The 14,887-nt window shown below is 44.4% G+C and overlaps 1 protein-coding gene and 1 long non-coding RNA gene across 3 annotated transcripts in view; one reads left to right on the top strand and one right to left on the bottom strand.

The window, feature by feature from the left end:
* Nucleotides 1-14,887, bottom strand: part of LOC127001483 (uncharacterized) — a 95,386-nt gene that overhangs the window by 16,533 nt on the left and 63,966 nt on the right. The window lies entirely within an intron of this gene.
* The window catches only part of LOC127001480 (glutamate receptor ionotropic, NMDA 2B-like), a 204,719-nt gene that overhangs the window by 140,813 nt on the left and 49,019 nt on the right, over nucleotides 1-14,887 (top strand). For both annotated transcript variants that reach the window (XR_007755303.1, XM_050866034.1), the window contains exon 11: nucleotides 9,467-9,650. Coding sequence is in view for 1 of the 2 variants with exons in the window: in XM_050866034.1 (XP_050721991.1) it covers nucleotides 9,467-9,650 (184 nt within the window). In the remaining variant the exon portion in view is untranslated. The remainder of the gene's footprint in view (nucleotides 1-9,466; nucleotides 9,651-14,887) is intronic.

Below are 14,887 nucleotides of genomic sequence, written 5' to 3'. Positions count from 1 at the left end.
GGGGACAAAAAGGAAATAGGCGAGGAGGAATCGATAAAGGGGAACAGGAATGGAAGGACGAAAAGAATGTAAAATGTTAATGTAGAAAGAAGAAAAAATTACGAGAGAGAGAGAGAGAGAGAGAGAGAGAGAGAGAGAGAGAGAGAGAGAGAGAGAGAGAGAGAGAGAGAGAGAGAGAGAGAGAGAGAGAGAGAGAGAGAGAGAGAGAGAGATGGAAGAAAAGGAAGTCTGCCTCGGTTTTCACTTCTTGGTTAACACACGAGCCGCTAATTAAAAGTGGAGACAGGTAAACAACTCTCACATAATCATGACCACCGGACCATCACGCTTCCTGGACCGTGAGTGAGCTTCTGAAGACGGCCAATTTAAACTTAAGATGAAGAGTCCTCCCACCATAGAGAAACTCGGGACAAAACAATGCGACCCCTTTCACCTTCATCATCATCATCAACGACATCATCATTCGTTTTTATTCTCTGTTCTAATTTTCAACAAAAGTTCGTACATGGGTGCATTTCTATATAAAAAGAGGAAAAAAAAGATAAAATATAAATCCATAACGTAAATCCATAAAATAAATGAAAAACAGCACACTAAACTTGCCAAGAGAGAAAGAAAGCGCAGTGACTATTCTACAGTGAAAACGAAACACTCAGATTCAAGTGCATTGCAACGTACGAGAGAGTAAAAATCGAAAGGAATATATAAATCCATAAAACACATCAATCGAAAACAAATACAAAACAGCGGACAAAGTCGGCGGGCACGGCGAGCGTGTAACAGCATCAGCCCCGCGCGAAAGAGTGACGCATCCGTTCAGAAAAATTTCACTGACGTCAAAAAGTTGATTGGTGGAGACGCGGCGCGCACCGTGTAGCGTAGCGGCACGGGACGGGGTGGCGGCGGCTGCTGGTGGACGCCGAGGTCTGCAGAGGCGGCACACACGGCGGCGGACACAGCGCGGCGATGCTATCATGAAGGAAGCGGAACGAAGACGCGACAATCATCTCAGACCTTGCAAGTGACCTTCAGCTGCTCTAGAAAGCCGTCGATTAAAGATAAAAGCTCGTATTCTTAAACGTATCGACACTTCTTCAGATTACCTGTTTAAAAAGCCTCTCGTGGAAGTTCCTGGGCTTTTCACGGACTGTTTTGTGACCTAGTGATAGTTTTACACGACCTCTGCACCCTGAACTGGAAAATCACCTATGAAAAACTGGTTCATCTTCTCTGTGGTCTTAGAAAATAGTCGTAATGGGAGCCCGATACGTTTAAGACTATGGACCAAAGACAGACTTGAGGCATAACGGAAGAAACGCAGGCGAGGGATGGAGTGACTGCGTGCATGTGATAGGCCACCAGCGTCTCTAAAGAACTTCCGTCAAAGGTAATGAATAAATGGACGCTGTATAATGAAAGGAAGCGTTGACAAGGGTAATAGAACTCAAAGCATGCAGGAGAACGTAACTTTTAGGGCAGCAACTGAAGATAGAACAAAATACGAACTCTATTACAACTTGCCAACGACGAGAGGAGTACCAAAGTGTCCTCGAACTCAACGGTGGCGGCCTAAAAAGTATTAAAAAAATAGTCCGGGAAGGGAGACTCGGGTAACCGCATCTTAGGAGAATGAATTTTTCCTGGGGCCGCTGGTGCGTTGGGTGGGGTGTGGGGGTGAGGCTGAAGGGGTTGTCCATCACCTGCTCAGAGGACAAGGGTGGGGAAGAGAACCAGCGGGACAGAGATGGGCGGGACAAAAGACGAGCGCAACAGCTAAATGACCCTCACTAATCGTCCCTCTTTTTTGTATCATTATTATTATTATAGGAGAGGAACCAGGTAGAAGGGGTGGAGTGCCTATTCAGCAACCTCCAAACACCTGAGACGCCGAGGAAGAGAAAAAAATGAAAGTAAAAGTGGTGAGAGGAAGGAGAAAGAGGGCGAGAGGATGAAGAGGACGAAGAGGAAGAGGAGGAGGAAGAGGAGAAGAGGAGAATGAGGAAAGGGAAAAGGAGGAGGAAAAAGAGGGCGAGGAGAGGAGAGGAGGAGCGAGAAGGGAGAAGAGGAAGACAAGGAGGTGGAGGGAGAGGGAAAGAGAAGGAAGATTATAAAAGTGGAGGAACAGAGAGTTAGGCAAATAAACGCCTTATAAAAACACAACACACCAAAAAGATATAAAATGCCTATCAGGGTAATGTCGCATATTCAAACCTAAAATAAAACCACCGATATGTTTTTGCTCTGTACGTCGCAACGCTTTGCCAAATTATGATACGATCGGGCCACAATCCCCCTTCGCTATACCGTGCAAACACCTGTGCAGCGACCCCCAACAGACTTTTCTTCAGCTTCAGTACTAACTCCCTCCTAAAGTACCCACTCCAAACGGCATAAGAAACAGAGCAACGATGCAGGAAGGAGCAGGAGTCGTGAGTGGCCGCGGAGTAGTCACAAGCTTGAAAGGAAAAGAAGGTTTTATGTGTGAACTGAAGGAGGACGAGGAGGAGGGCGAGGATAAGGAAGGGGAGGAGGAAGGGAAAAGTAGGGGAAAGAGGAGGAAGAGAAGGAGGGCGAGGAGAGGAGAGGAGAGGGAGGAAGGTGAGGAGATGAGAAGGAAGAGGAAAAGAGGAAGAGGAAGGAGAAGAGAAGGAATAACAGAAGGAGGAGGACGAAGAAGAGAAGTAGGAAGAAGAGGAAAAAAGGCGGAAGAGAAAGGAAGAGAAGAATAGGAGGATAAGGAGAGCAAGGCGAGGAGGAGGAGGAAGGGGAGACGAGGAGGAAAATGAGAGAGGAAAAGACTCAAAAGAGGAGGGGATAGAGGAAGAGGAGAAGAAGAGAAAAAGCAAGAATAAGAGGAGAAGAAGAAGGTCGTTGGAAGGCTTAGTGTGCAGCACGGGGAAGGTCTGGCGGTCCCCTGAAGAATACGTGAACCGCCTGCATTACACTGATTACTTTGGCGGCGGCGAAGGGCTGGAAACTTAATACCAGGGGAGGAGGAAATCAGAGTTACGTAGAAGAAGAATTTGTCGAGCGAGGCAGAAGACAAAACGAGAGTGAGAAAGAGGATAAAAAGGTGGATAAGAAAAGGGGAAAAGGTAATTGTATGAGTGTATGAATGTATATATGTAGGTCTGCGTGTGTGTATCAGTAGAAGATGAATTTGCCGAGCGAGCCAGAAGACAAAACGAGAGTGAGAAAGAGGATAAAAAAGTGGAATAGAAAAGAGGAAAAGGTAATTGTATGAGTGTATGAATGTATGTATGTAAGTCTGCGTGTGTGTATCAGTAGAAGATGAATTTGCCGAGCGTGTGTATCAGTAGAAGATGAATTTGCCGAGCGAGCCAGAAGAAAAAAGAATTTGTCGAGCGAAGTAGAAGAACGTGGAGGAGACAAAACGAGAGTGAGATTGAGGATAAGAAGATGAAGAGGAAAATGTGAAAATGTAATTGTATGTCTGTATGTATGTGTGAATGGCTGTATATGCGTGTGTATGTACGTGTGTGTGTATTCCCAGCCCCTACACTCCCTCCATTAGTCATACAATTAGGCCTCATTAGTGGTGTTAGAAGATTTGGGAGCCAGACAGCCAGTGTAAATATATAATGTGACAGTTGTTTTTTTTACTACTGATGGTAATGTAGGTACGGCGTGTGGGGGGGGGGGGGAGAGAGAGAGAGAGAGAGAGAGAGAGAGAGAGAGAGAGAGAGAGAGAGAGAGAGAGAGAGAGAGAGAGAGAGAGAGAGAGAGAGAGAGAGAGAGAGAGAGAGAGAGAGAGAGAGAGAGAGAGAGAGAGAGAGAGAGAGAGAGAGAGAGAGAGAGAGAGAGAGAGAGAGAGAGAATATTTTCCTTCCGTTTAACTTATTGCCTTTCATGATAATAACTGATAACAAGAATATTTGAAGCGCGAGATAATGATATAGGAAAAAAGATAAACATGAGGTGATATTAATGAGGAGGAGGAGGAGGAGGAGGAGGAGGAGGAGGAGGAGGAAGATGAAGACGAAGAGGAGGACGAGGAGGTGCAAGAGGAGGAGGAGAAAGAAGAATAAGAGGAGAACGAGAAGGAAGGAGGTGGAAGAAAAGGAGGAGAACGAAGACGAGGAGAATAAGGAAGAAGATGAAGAAGATAAAAAATAAAAACGAAGAGAAGGAAAAAAAGGAGGTTTTGAGAATAATGAAAAAAATGATGAAGAAAAGACAAACGGGAAGAGATGTATATTATCATTATTATTATTGTTATTGTTATTATTATTATCATCATCATCATTATTATTATATGAAAATGAAGCCGAGGGGAATAATCCGTGTGGCCTTCAATCATTAATTTTCTGTTGCTGTATAATTAAAGAGGAAGAGGAGGAGGAGGAGGAAGAAGATAAATATGAGTATGATTATAAATACGAGGAAAAGGAGGAGGAAGAGGAGGAGAAAAAAGAAAAGGGGAGGTAGAGGAGGAGACTGAGGAGGAAAAGTAGGAGAAGGAAAAGAAGAAAACGGAGGAGGAAAAGTAGTAGGAGTAGGAGCATGAGGAGGAGGAGGAGTAGGAAGAGGAGGAGGAGGAGGAGGAGGAGGAGGAGGAGGAGGAGGAGGAGGAAAAGGAGAAAACGGAGGAGGAAAAGTATTAGGAGTAGGAGGAGCAGGAGGAGGAGGAGGAGGAGGAAGAGGAGGAAAAGGAGGAGGAGGAGGAGGAGGAAAAGGAGAAAACGGAGGAGGAAAAGTATTAGGAGTAGGAGGAGCAGGAGGAGGAGGAGGAAAAGGAGGAGGAGGGGGAGGAGGAGGAGGAGGAGGAGGAGGAGAAGGCAGAGGAGGAGGAGAAGGAAAAGGAGAAAACGGAGGAGGAAAAGTATTAGGAGTAGGAGGAGCAGGAGGAGGAGGAGGAGTAGTGGAGGAGGAGCAGGAGGAGGAGGAGGAAAAGGAGGAGGAGGCGTAGGAAGAGGAGGAAAAGGAGGAGGAGGAGGAGGAGGAGGAGGAGGAGGAGAAAACGGAGGAAGAAAAGTAGTTGGAGGAGGAGGAGCATGAGGAGGAGGAGGAGAAGGAAGAGGAAGACGAGGAGGAGGAGGAGGAAGTGTAAAGAGAGGAAGGAGAATTCTTAACCGAGGAAGTCCTTATTATCGAGACGACGACAAAGAACAGGAAGACGAGCAGGAGAAAAACATTTACTATCTATAAATTTGTATGAAAGAAGTAAATTTAGCTAACCTTTGAGAGAGAGAGAGAGAGAGAGAGAGAGAGACAGATAGACAGACAGACAGAGTGGTAGACATACACACACACACACAAAAAAAAAATACACTTAAAATTTAGTGAAGATTAGAAAACACAATTGGAAGAAATGTTGATAACGTTTATAATGATGATAAGAATAAGAATAAAAATAACAAGAAATAAAAAAAAAAGCAAAATATATACAGACCAAAAATACCAAGGAGCAGTGATTTCTTTCTCCTTCCGAATATAAACATTTTGAAGTCAACTCATTAATAACATCAACTTTACGATCATTATCTAATTATATTATTTTCTCTCTCTCTCTCTCTCTCTCTCTCCCGCGGGCAACAACGCCACACTGAAAAAAGGAAGCTCTTTAAGACTTACGTGTGTGTGTGTGTGTGTGTGTGTGTGTGTCAGTGAGAGAGAGAGAGAGAGAGAGGTGTTTGTGTGTGTGGCAGAGAGAGAGAGAGGTATGTGTGTGTGTGTGTGTGTGTGTGTGTGTGTGTGTCAGTGAGAGAGAGAGAGAGAGAGAGAGAGAGAGAGAGAGAGAGATGACTGACTCAAGATAAACCGTAAACAACAACAACAACAGCAATAATAATAATAATAATAATAATAATAATAATAATAATAATAATAATGATAATAACAACCCCGAAGAAGTAAGGTCAGAGGCGAGGTCAAGTGGTCATTACGATGCTACGCCGGGCGGCAAAATAATTGTTTTCTCATAATGTGGGATGACTTAATTTGCTAGCAGGCTCCGGGAATATAATTATGCAAATGTATTCAATTAAATACTCGTGTCCTCAAACTGCAATATTTAAGCTGAAGTTCTTTGCTCCCCATTTCCCATATAAAGGCTTGTGTGTTTACGATAAGTGTTACTCAGAGTCTCCCTTGTCTGATTTTCTGTGCCTCAAGTTTCTCTACTGGGTTATATGAACATTAGAACAAAGAATAAATAAAGAGTCTGAAATACACCGTTAGACCTATTCAAGGCAGCTCCTGTAAACCTAAAGCCACCTACCTATCCATGAACTTGTCTAACCTTATCTTGAATGTATCTATCGTATTTACACTCACGACATGACTGCTAAGCCTGTTCCACTCATCCATACCTCTATTAGTAAACCAGTTCTTTCCAATACATATACAAGCGTGCTCCTGTACACCTAACTCCACCTACCCTCACTATCCATGAACTTGTCTAACCTTATCTTGAATGTATCTATCGTATTTACACTCACGACATGACTGCTAAGCCTGTTCCACTCATCCATACCTCTATTAGTAAACCAGTTCTTTCCAATACATATACAAGCGTGCTCCTGTACACCTAACTCCACCTACCCTCACTATCCATGAGCTTGTCTAACCTTATCATGAATGTTTCTATCGTATTGGCACTCACGACATGACTGCTAAGCCTGTTCCACTCATCCACACCTCTATTAGTAAACCAGTTCTTTCCAATACATATACAAGCGTGCTCCTGTACACCTAACTCCACCTACCCTCACTATCCATGAACTTGTCTAACCTTATCTTGAATGTATATATCGTATTTACACTCACGACATGACTGCTAAGCCTGTTCCACTCATCCATACCTCTATTAGTAAACCAGTTCTTTCCAATACATACTAACTCCACCTACCCTCACTATCCATGAACTTGTCTAACCTTATCTTGAATGTATATATCGTATTTACATCACTTTCCATAAACTTGTCTAACCTCATCATGAATGTGTATATCGTATTTACACTCACGACATGACTGCTGAGCCTGTTCCACGCATCCGTGACCCTATTAGTAAATTAGTTATTTCCAATGTTCTTGCTTCTTGGTACTCTGTGTTTTTCTTATTTCCTATGACTTAACATTAATCTTTTCACTTCCCATACACACACACACGCCAAAGTATTAATAAAAGTGGTGTTTCGAAGTGTATGCGTCATTTCATCTATAGCAACGCATGTTTCTCTATATGATCTATTTATTTTCCTCTCTGCTCCTTTTTTCTACGTCACTACAGCCAAGAATCAAGCAAATCAACCTTATTCGTAATTAAAACCACCACCGCCACCACCATAACCACACCATCCACACCCATTCCACCACCACCTTCACCACCACCACCACCACCTCGAACTCTAGCAATCTACCGCACCACATTTTCCATCATCGCCTGAATCTTGATGAGGTCTGTGTAGGTGTGTGTGTGTGTGTGTGTGTGTGTGTGTGTGTGTGTGTGAAGCTTGATTAATCTCTTGTCTCGGAGCTCAAATTATTATTAGCTCTCTCTCTCTCTCTCTCTCTCTCTCTCTCTCTCTCTCTCTCTCTCTCTCTCTCTCTCTCATTCTTATTTTTGCAAGTGATGGAATGAAAGAAAAAGAAAAAAAGAACAAACGCAATAATAAGAAAAGATAAATAAAGGAAAGAAAAGAGAATCGAAGCAAATAGAAGATGAGGAAGAAGAAAATAGAGAAGAGAAAAATATTAGCTGTGGAGTGGAAATAATTAATAAACCGAGAAAATGAAGAAAAATTAAAGAAAAAAATAGATAATCGAGGCATCTCTCTCTCTCTCTCTCTCTCTCTCTCTCTCTCTCTCTCTCTCTCTCTCCTCTATACACCTGCAATAAGCTTTTCAACACCTGACTTATTCTCAAAACAACAAGCACAGGTAGAACTAAAAACACATATGCATTCACCTTTCTCCCCTGCCCCGCCTACCTACCTACCTGTCCATCTGTCTGTCTACCTGTCTATACCTGCTAACACTCCCCTCTACTATGGACGTTGCTGTGACATTGACTGAGGGTTTTCTGTGTCTCTACTGTCACTTCGGGGCTCTGTATCTTCCTCTACTGCAGGGGTTTCCAACCATTATAACATTAACCATTACCCCATTTTCCACACCCACCTTCACCCCTCACTTTAAGCTATACCACATCCCTCATAACACCGAGCCACACCAAACCCGACCAGCCACACCACACCCAGCCTTGCCTTACACCACATCACACTCAGCCCCACCACACTACATATCACACCCAGCCACACCACAGCCAACACCACACAACACACAGCCTCACTGCACTACATTAAACTCAATCACACTACTACACTACGCTATGTTGCGCCATACCGTACATATGTCATCTCTATATGTAGCGTAGTAGTACACAACTACACACAACACCGCTTTGCACATAAGGATACCGATAGTGTTCTATTGCATCAAACTTTTCCTTTAAGAATGATTCTGGGCCATTTATCAATTTTTGTCCTTCGCAATCCGCGCCTTTTGTATTAATAATGTTACTCAAATCGACACAGCATTCACTTTATAATATTTCATAAAATAAAGTAGCCACAAAGTGACCAAACTTACCTTGCCAATCCAAGTTGAACACAGCCTCACCGTCACTACCACTGACTGTTATTGGCGCACAGTACCATACACTCGCAGCAGCTCGCATCACTGGGGTTTCCACTCCCCGTGACCTGTCCAATACTTGTACGAGACAAGTCAGCGGACGGTCCCTCACACGTCTACCACGCCTCACGGTATCACCCATACTTTTACCATTTATCAATACATTTGTATTATTTATATTTTGCAGAAAAGCAAATGACTTTTGACTAAAAAAGACAGCTTCAGGCTGTCTTAATCATTCTATATTGAATCTATAACCAAACACAATGGGCATGGTTTTACTTTTTTTTTCTTGACCGCCCCGTCACCCCATTACCCCACAGAAAAGACCAATTTACAACACTTGGGGTAATTTACCCCGGGTTGGGAACCCTCTACTGTCATCATTCTCTACCATGAGCGTTGCTGTCAAATCGCGGTGGCTTTCTTGGGGCTAAAATGAGACTTTAGTTAGCTGTCTCTTTGTCTACTGTCTCTTCTCCACCCTGAACGTTGCTGTGCCTTGATTGTGGATTTCCTGTAACTTTAATGTGACTTCGGTGGCTTGTCTCTTTGTTTTCGGTTCTTCTCTACCATGAACGTTCCTGTGATACTGATGTGGGTTTTTTATGACTGACGTGACTTTGGAGGCTTGTTTCTTTGTCTCCTGTCCCTCGTCTCTACCATGAACGCTGATGTGACTTGACGGTGGCTTTCTTGTGGCTAAAATATGACTTCGGTGACCTACTTCTTGTCTTCTGTCCATATTATACCTTGAACGGTGATGTAACTTGCCTGTAGCTAATAAAAATGTGACCTCTCTTGCTAGAACGGGAAGTGGACGGGCCTGCCGGGGGCCATCATCAACGGGAAGGCGGACATGATCATGACCTCCATCAAGATCAACTCGGAGCGGGAGGAGGTGCTGGACTTCACGGTGCCCTTCCTCGACACCGGCATAGCGATCGTGGTGGCCAAGAGGACGGGTATCATCTCCCCCACGGCCTTCCTCGGTGAGTGTGTGTGTGTGTGCGTGTGTGTGTGAGTTGGTGGAGGGATGGGGGGGGGGGGGGGCCTTGTGAGTGGGGAGGTGGGAGAGGGGGAGTGAGTTTTTTTTGTGTGTGTGTGTGTATATGTGTATATATGTGTGTGTGTGTGTGTGTGTGTGTGTGTGTGTGTGTGTGTGTGTGTGTAATTTTTTCATCCCCTCGAATAATCTTGTTTTTTTCCTTTTTTTGGTGTTAAATTTTTCCCCGCCTCCGTATTTTCAAGTTTCTTCCTCGGATTCTTTCGTCAAATATCTCAACTTCTTCTCTTCCTCCGTGAAACTCCCCAATCTCTCCCTCCCTCCCTCCTTCCCTCTCTCTCCCTGCCTCCCTCCCTCCCTCCATGACATTCCACTTATCGTAATTAACCAAGAAATGTGCAAGTCGACCTAACTTCTGGGCGCTCCTCCTCCTCCTCCTCCTCCTCCTCCTTGTCTCGCTCGCTTAAAAGGGTAAAGTTTGATTTGAGATTCACAATTCTTTTTATGTTAATTTTCCGTCTCTCATTTTATATCTTACTTCTCTCTCTCTCTCTCTCTCTCTCTCTCTCTCTCTCTCTCTCTCTCTCTCTCTCTCTCTTGTTCTTTCTTCCTCTTCTTCTATTTCCTTCGATTTTCTTTTTTCTTTTATTCTCTCTTTTCTTATCTTTTCATTTGTTATTTTTTTCTTCCTTTCATTCCAAAACAAAAACGGATGTAACGTACGTAACTAGGAGAGAGAGAGAGAGAGAGAGAGAGAGAGAGAGAGAGAGAGGAGGAAAGGAAAACATCTCCCTGCTGATCTTGGACATAATTACACCCGGCTCCTTTGGTTCAGTCACCTCATTAGTCTCGAGTCAGCTGATCACGTCCTCCAGGCAAACTCATGGTCGCTCAAGGCTCCTCGTCCTCCTCCTCCTACTGTTTGTCCTCCTCCTCCTCCTCCGTCTTCTTCTTTTCCTCTTCTTCCTCTTGTTATTTGACCTCCTTCCTCTTCCGTCTTCTTTTCTTCCTCGTGTTTGACCTCCTGTTTCTTCGTCTTCTCCTCCTCCTCCTCCTCCTCCTCCTCCTCCTCCGTCTTCTTCTCCTCCTCCCCTCCTCCTTCTCCTATTTGACCTCCTTCTTCTCCGTCTTCCTCTCCTTCTTCTTCTTCTTCTATTTGACCTCCTTCTCTGTCTTCCTCTCCTCCTCCTCCTTCTCCTCCTCCTTCTAATTGACCTCCTCCTTCTCCTCCGTCTTCTTCTCCTCCTCCTCCTCTAATTTCACCTCCTTCTTCGTCTCATCTTCCTCTACGTCCATCTCCTCCTCCTCCACGACCTCCTAATCGCGTCACAAAGTTGTACTCACTAACCAAATTAAGAGACGTATTTTCCTCCTCCTCCTCCTCCTCCTGCGCTTCATCTCCCTCTCCTTCCATCTTCTCCCCCTTCTCCCCCTCTTCCTACATCGAAAATTGCAGCCACTTCCCATTCATTATCTTCAATCAGTGAGTACGCCAGAGCAAAGACCGTGAAGACTGGATGCTCACGAACTCTGACCCGCAAGAGTGTGCATGGTGTCAAGCGAATAGCATAAAACACGTATTCTTTTGAGCGCCAAAAGCATAAGAGAACAAAATGAGTAAACTTTAGTATCAAAACACCTCGCCATCCGAAATTGACCTCTCTTTCGGCCACTCATCCATACACTCTTTTTATTGGGGCATTGGCTAGCAGGCTTTTCTTTTCTCTTTATTATTTTTACCCTTGAGCTGCTTCCTTTACTGTAGAAAAAATAATAAATCGGTCGTACGGCGCCGATACTAGCACGAAACGCAGCGAAACCCAAAGTGCGGCGAGAGACGACGAAGAACAGTGGCACGGGGCGGGGTTATATATGCCATTATGGATGTTAATGATAGTGTCGTTCTAAGCTTCCCTTCTCTTCTTATCAGCCCCAGCCGCCTGTGTGTGTGTGTGTGTGTGTGTGTGTAATTCACTACGGCCTGATCACGTGTTGGCCTCGTAATCGTCAGCAGGTAGATGTACGTAGACGATTTGATAATAAAACATGTGTGTGTGAAGATGTATAAAAAACAACAACAAGAGATGTATCAGGAAACACGTTAACGAAAAATACCGAAATAAAACACAAAAATACTGAAAAAAACACGAAAACGAAAAAAAACGAAACAAAATCCCATACCAAAAAAACAGGCAGATAAAATAACACAAACTAAGAAAAAAAGACATTACCAGATACTCAGACATATAACAGATCAACAAGCTATCTGATACAAACACAAATAGATAAAGAGAGACACATAGATGGATTGGAATAGAGAGAGAAAGGAACAAGAAAGCCATATCAAAAGACGTGTAGGAAACGGATAGCTAACTTAAAACAAGGAGGTGAAGTCAGAGGGCATGGTGGGAGAGGACTGGCGTGGGGAGGGCGGGGTGGGAAGAGGGATGAAGTGCCGGGGGTATACAAATAAGGTGCCCGATAAACAATAACTGCACCAGAACAACTAACGAACCTACACCATACAACTGTACACTCCTACTGTCTTTCCTATTCCCCACCTGTACCTCACCACTAACCCACTTCCTCTTCGTACTATACCCTTGATTAAAAAAAAAAAAAAAAAAAAAAAAAAAAAAAATTATGACATGCCTGGGCCTTGCGTCACATCACTGCCACACCACACGGCCACATCTGAAGCTGAAGGGAGACTGACGGATTCTTCTCCACGCCCAGATGAAAATGTCAAGTGTTAATATGCTGGCTCGCTGGCTGGTTGGCTGGCTGGGTGACTGGCTGGCTGGCTGGGTGGCTGGGTGGCTGGCTGGCTGGCTGGGTGACTGGCTGGCTGGCTGGCTGGCTGGCTGACTGGCTGGCTGGCTGGCTGGCTGGCTGGGTGACTGGCTGGCTGGCTGGCTGGGTGACTGGCTGGCTGGCTGGCGGGTGCGTCTCTCACAACCTTGGCGTTCTGTAAATGTTTCAGCTCATCGCTCCACCTTTCCTGCAGCTTAATTTCGAGGCCATAGGATTCTTGCTAGTGACTTGCTGCCAGCCTTTTCTCTCTCTCTCTCTCTCTCTCTCTCTCTCTCTCTCTCTCTCTCTCTCTCTCTCTCTCTCTCTCTCTCTCTCTCTCTCTCTCTTTTTATGCTGCCTTTACGGAATTTGGGATGCTCGTGACCTTCTCTTCATTTCACTTCACTTCACTTCTTTGTCTTTTTTCTCTGTTCTTAATTATTTTTTTTCTCTTCCCTTTTCTTCCTTCTCTTCTTTCTTCTTTACTTCACTCTATTTCCCTTCTCGTTTCTTCTCTTCTTTCCTCTTTGCGTCACTATTTCTCTTCTCTTCTCTCCTCTTGTCTTCCCTTCTATTCTCTTTTCTCCTCTTCACTTCACTTCTTTTCACCTCACTTCTCTCCTCTTCTATTCCCTTCCCTCACCTGCCATTCCTTTCCTTCCCCTTCCCATCTCTATTCATCTCGATTCTCATCCTTTACCTTTTCCTCTCCTCTGCTCTTCCCTCCCTCTATATTAAACGTTACAGCTCTTTCATTTCCCCTCTCCCTCACCTTCCATACACTACAATTTTCTCTCCTCGTTTTCAGTGCAAGGGATATGCTTAATTCACATCGGACGTGCGGTGTTACTGGTCTTCTGCCATGCAAATGTGTGTTTTCCCTCGAGGTCTGCTGTGTTGATCCTTTCCTCCTTATTAACTGTTCTTACGACACGTAATAGGTATATGTTGGTTGTGTTTTTTCATCTCTTGTAGATTTTTGCTTTTACTTACTTTAATTTCACCTGTTACGTGGTTTCCTCTAGACTAGTTTTAAGAGTATCGTATTCATTATATAGCTCTTCATTCAGCTTATACTGCACTCGTACTAAAGTATTATCGTATATTATTCTGATTAATCGATAGTTCTTAATAGTACCATTCCAGAGATAGAGTTTATTTTTTAGTACTTTTTTACTTCATATTCTAACTATTCTTTTTTCTTTCTTCTTCCTCTTCCTCTTCCTCTTCTTCCTCCTCCTCCTCCTCTTCCTCCTCCTCCTATTGCTCTTCCTCTTAGCTCTCCGCCGCCTCTCCACCACCATCTTCCGCCTCCTCTTCCTCCTCTTCCACATCCTCTTCTCAGCTCTCCGCCGTCTCTCCACCACCCTCTTCCTCTTCCTCTTCCTCCCCTATCACTTCCTCTTCTCAGCTCTCCGCCGCCTCTCCACCACCCTCTTCCTCCTCTTCTACTTCCTCTTCTCAGCTCTTCACCCCCTCTTCATCACCCTTCTAGGACCTATATCGCGGCAAGGGAGCGGGACGAAGGCCGTGTGATGTGTGTTCTAATAATAAACGATTTAATCTTAATTGCCAGCTCTTCCCGGGGCGTTTCCTCCCTCCACTTGGGTAGGGAGTGCCATCCTAATTATATATGGGACCTCATGCGTCTGTATACTTAACTAAGCCTATCTATGCGTCTTCCTTATTCTTCTTATTGTTGTTCTTTTTTCTTCCCGTTTTTGTTGTTTTTATTTTTATATTTTTATCTTGTCTTTCATTTCGCCTTTTTTCTCTCCTTCTTCCTCCACTTTCTTCACTCCTCATCCTTCTTCTTCTTCTTGTTCTTTTTCGTCCTTGTTCTTTCTGTTTTCACTCTGTTATCTTCTTCTCTTTCGTTTCCTCTTCTCTTCTTCCTCCTCCTCCTCTTCCACTTTCTTCTCTCCTCATCCTCCTCTTCTTCGTCTTCTTCTCTTCCTTCCTTCCTTCGTCACTTGCTAATATTCTTCTTCTTCCATCTCATTATCCTTCACTTTCTCCTCATCATTATCCTCCACTCTTTTTCCTCATTATCATCCTCCACTTTTCTTCTTCCAGCTTCTCCTCCACGTCCTCCTCCACCTCTCCTCCTCCTCCTCCTCCTCCTCCTGTTTCTCCAATCTGCTGAAGAAGACATCATTAGCAAATCGCCTTAAACGGGATGTGTGTTGAGCGCTTCGTAATTATATGGCTGATATCTCCTCGACGGGATGGTGTGTGTGTGTGTGTGTGTGTGTGTGTGTGTGTGTGTGTGTGTGTGCTGAAAGGCTGATTTGAGTATACATGAGCACGTATTCTAACTCCTCTTCCTCTGCGTGCACGGCCTGGCAGCAGCAGCAGCATCTCCTCTCTCTGCCCTATCATCCACGCATTCACCCGTCCCTTCCTCCCGTCTTTCCCTTTCCCGGCTCG

The sequence above is a fragment of the Eriocheir sinensis genome, chromosome 21 (assembly GCF_024679095.1).
Source record: "Eriocheir sinensis breed Jianghai 21 chromosome 21, ASM2467909v1, whole genome shotgun sequence".
Lineage (NCBI taxonomy): Eukaryota > Metazoa > Arthropoda > Malacostraca > Decapoda > Varunidae > Eriocheir > Eriocheir sinensis.
This window is presented reverse-complemented; position numbering and strand designations above follow the sequence as displayed.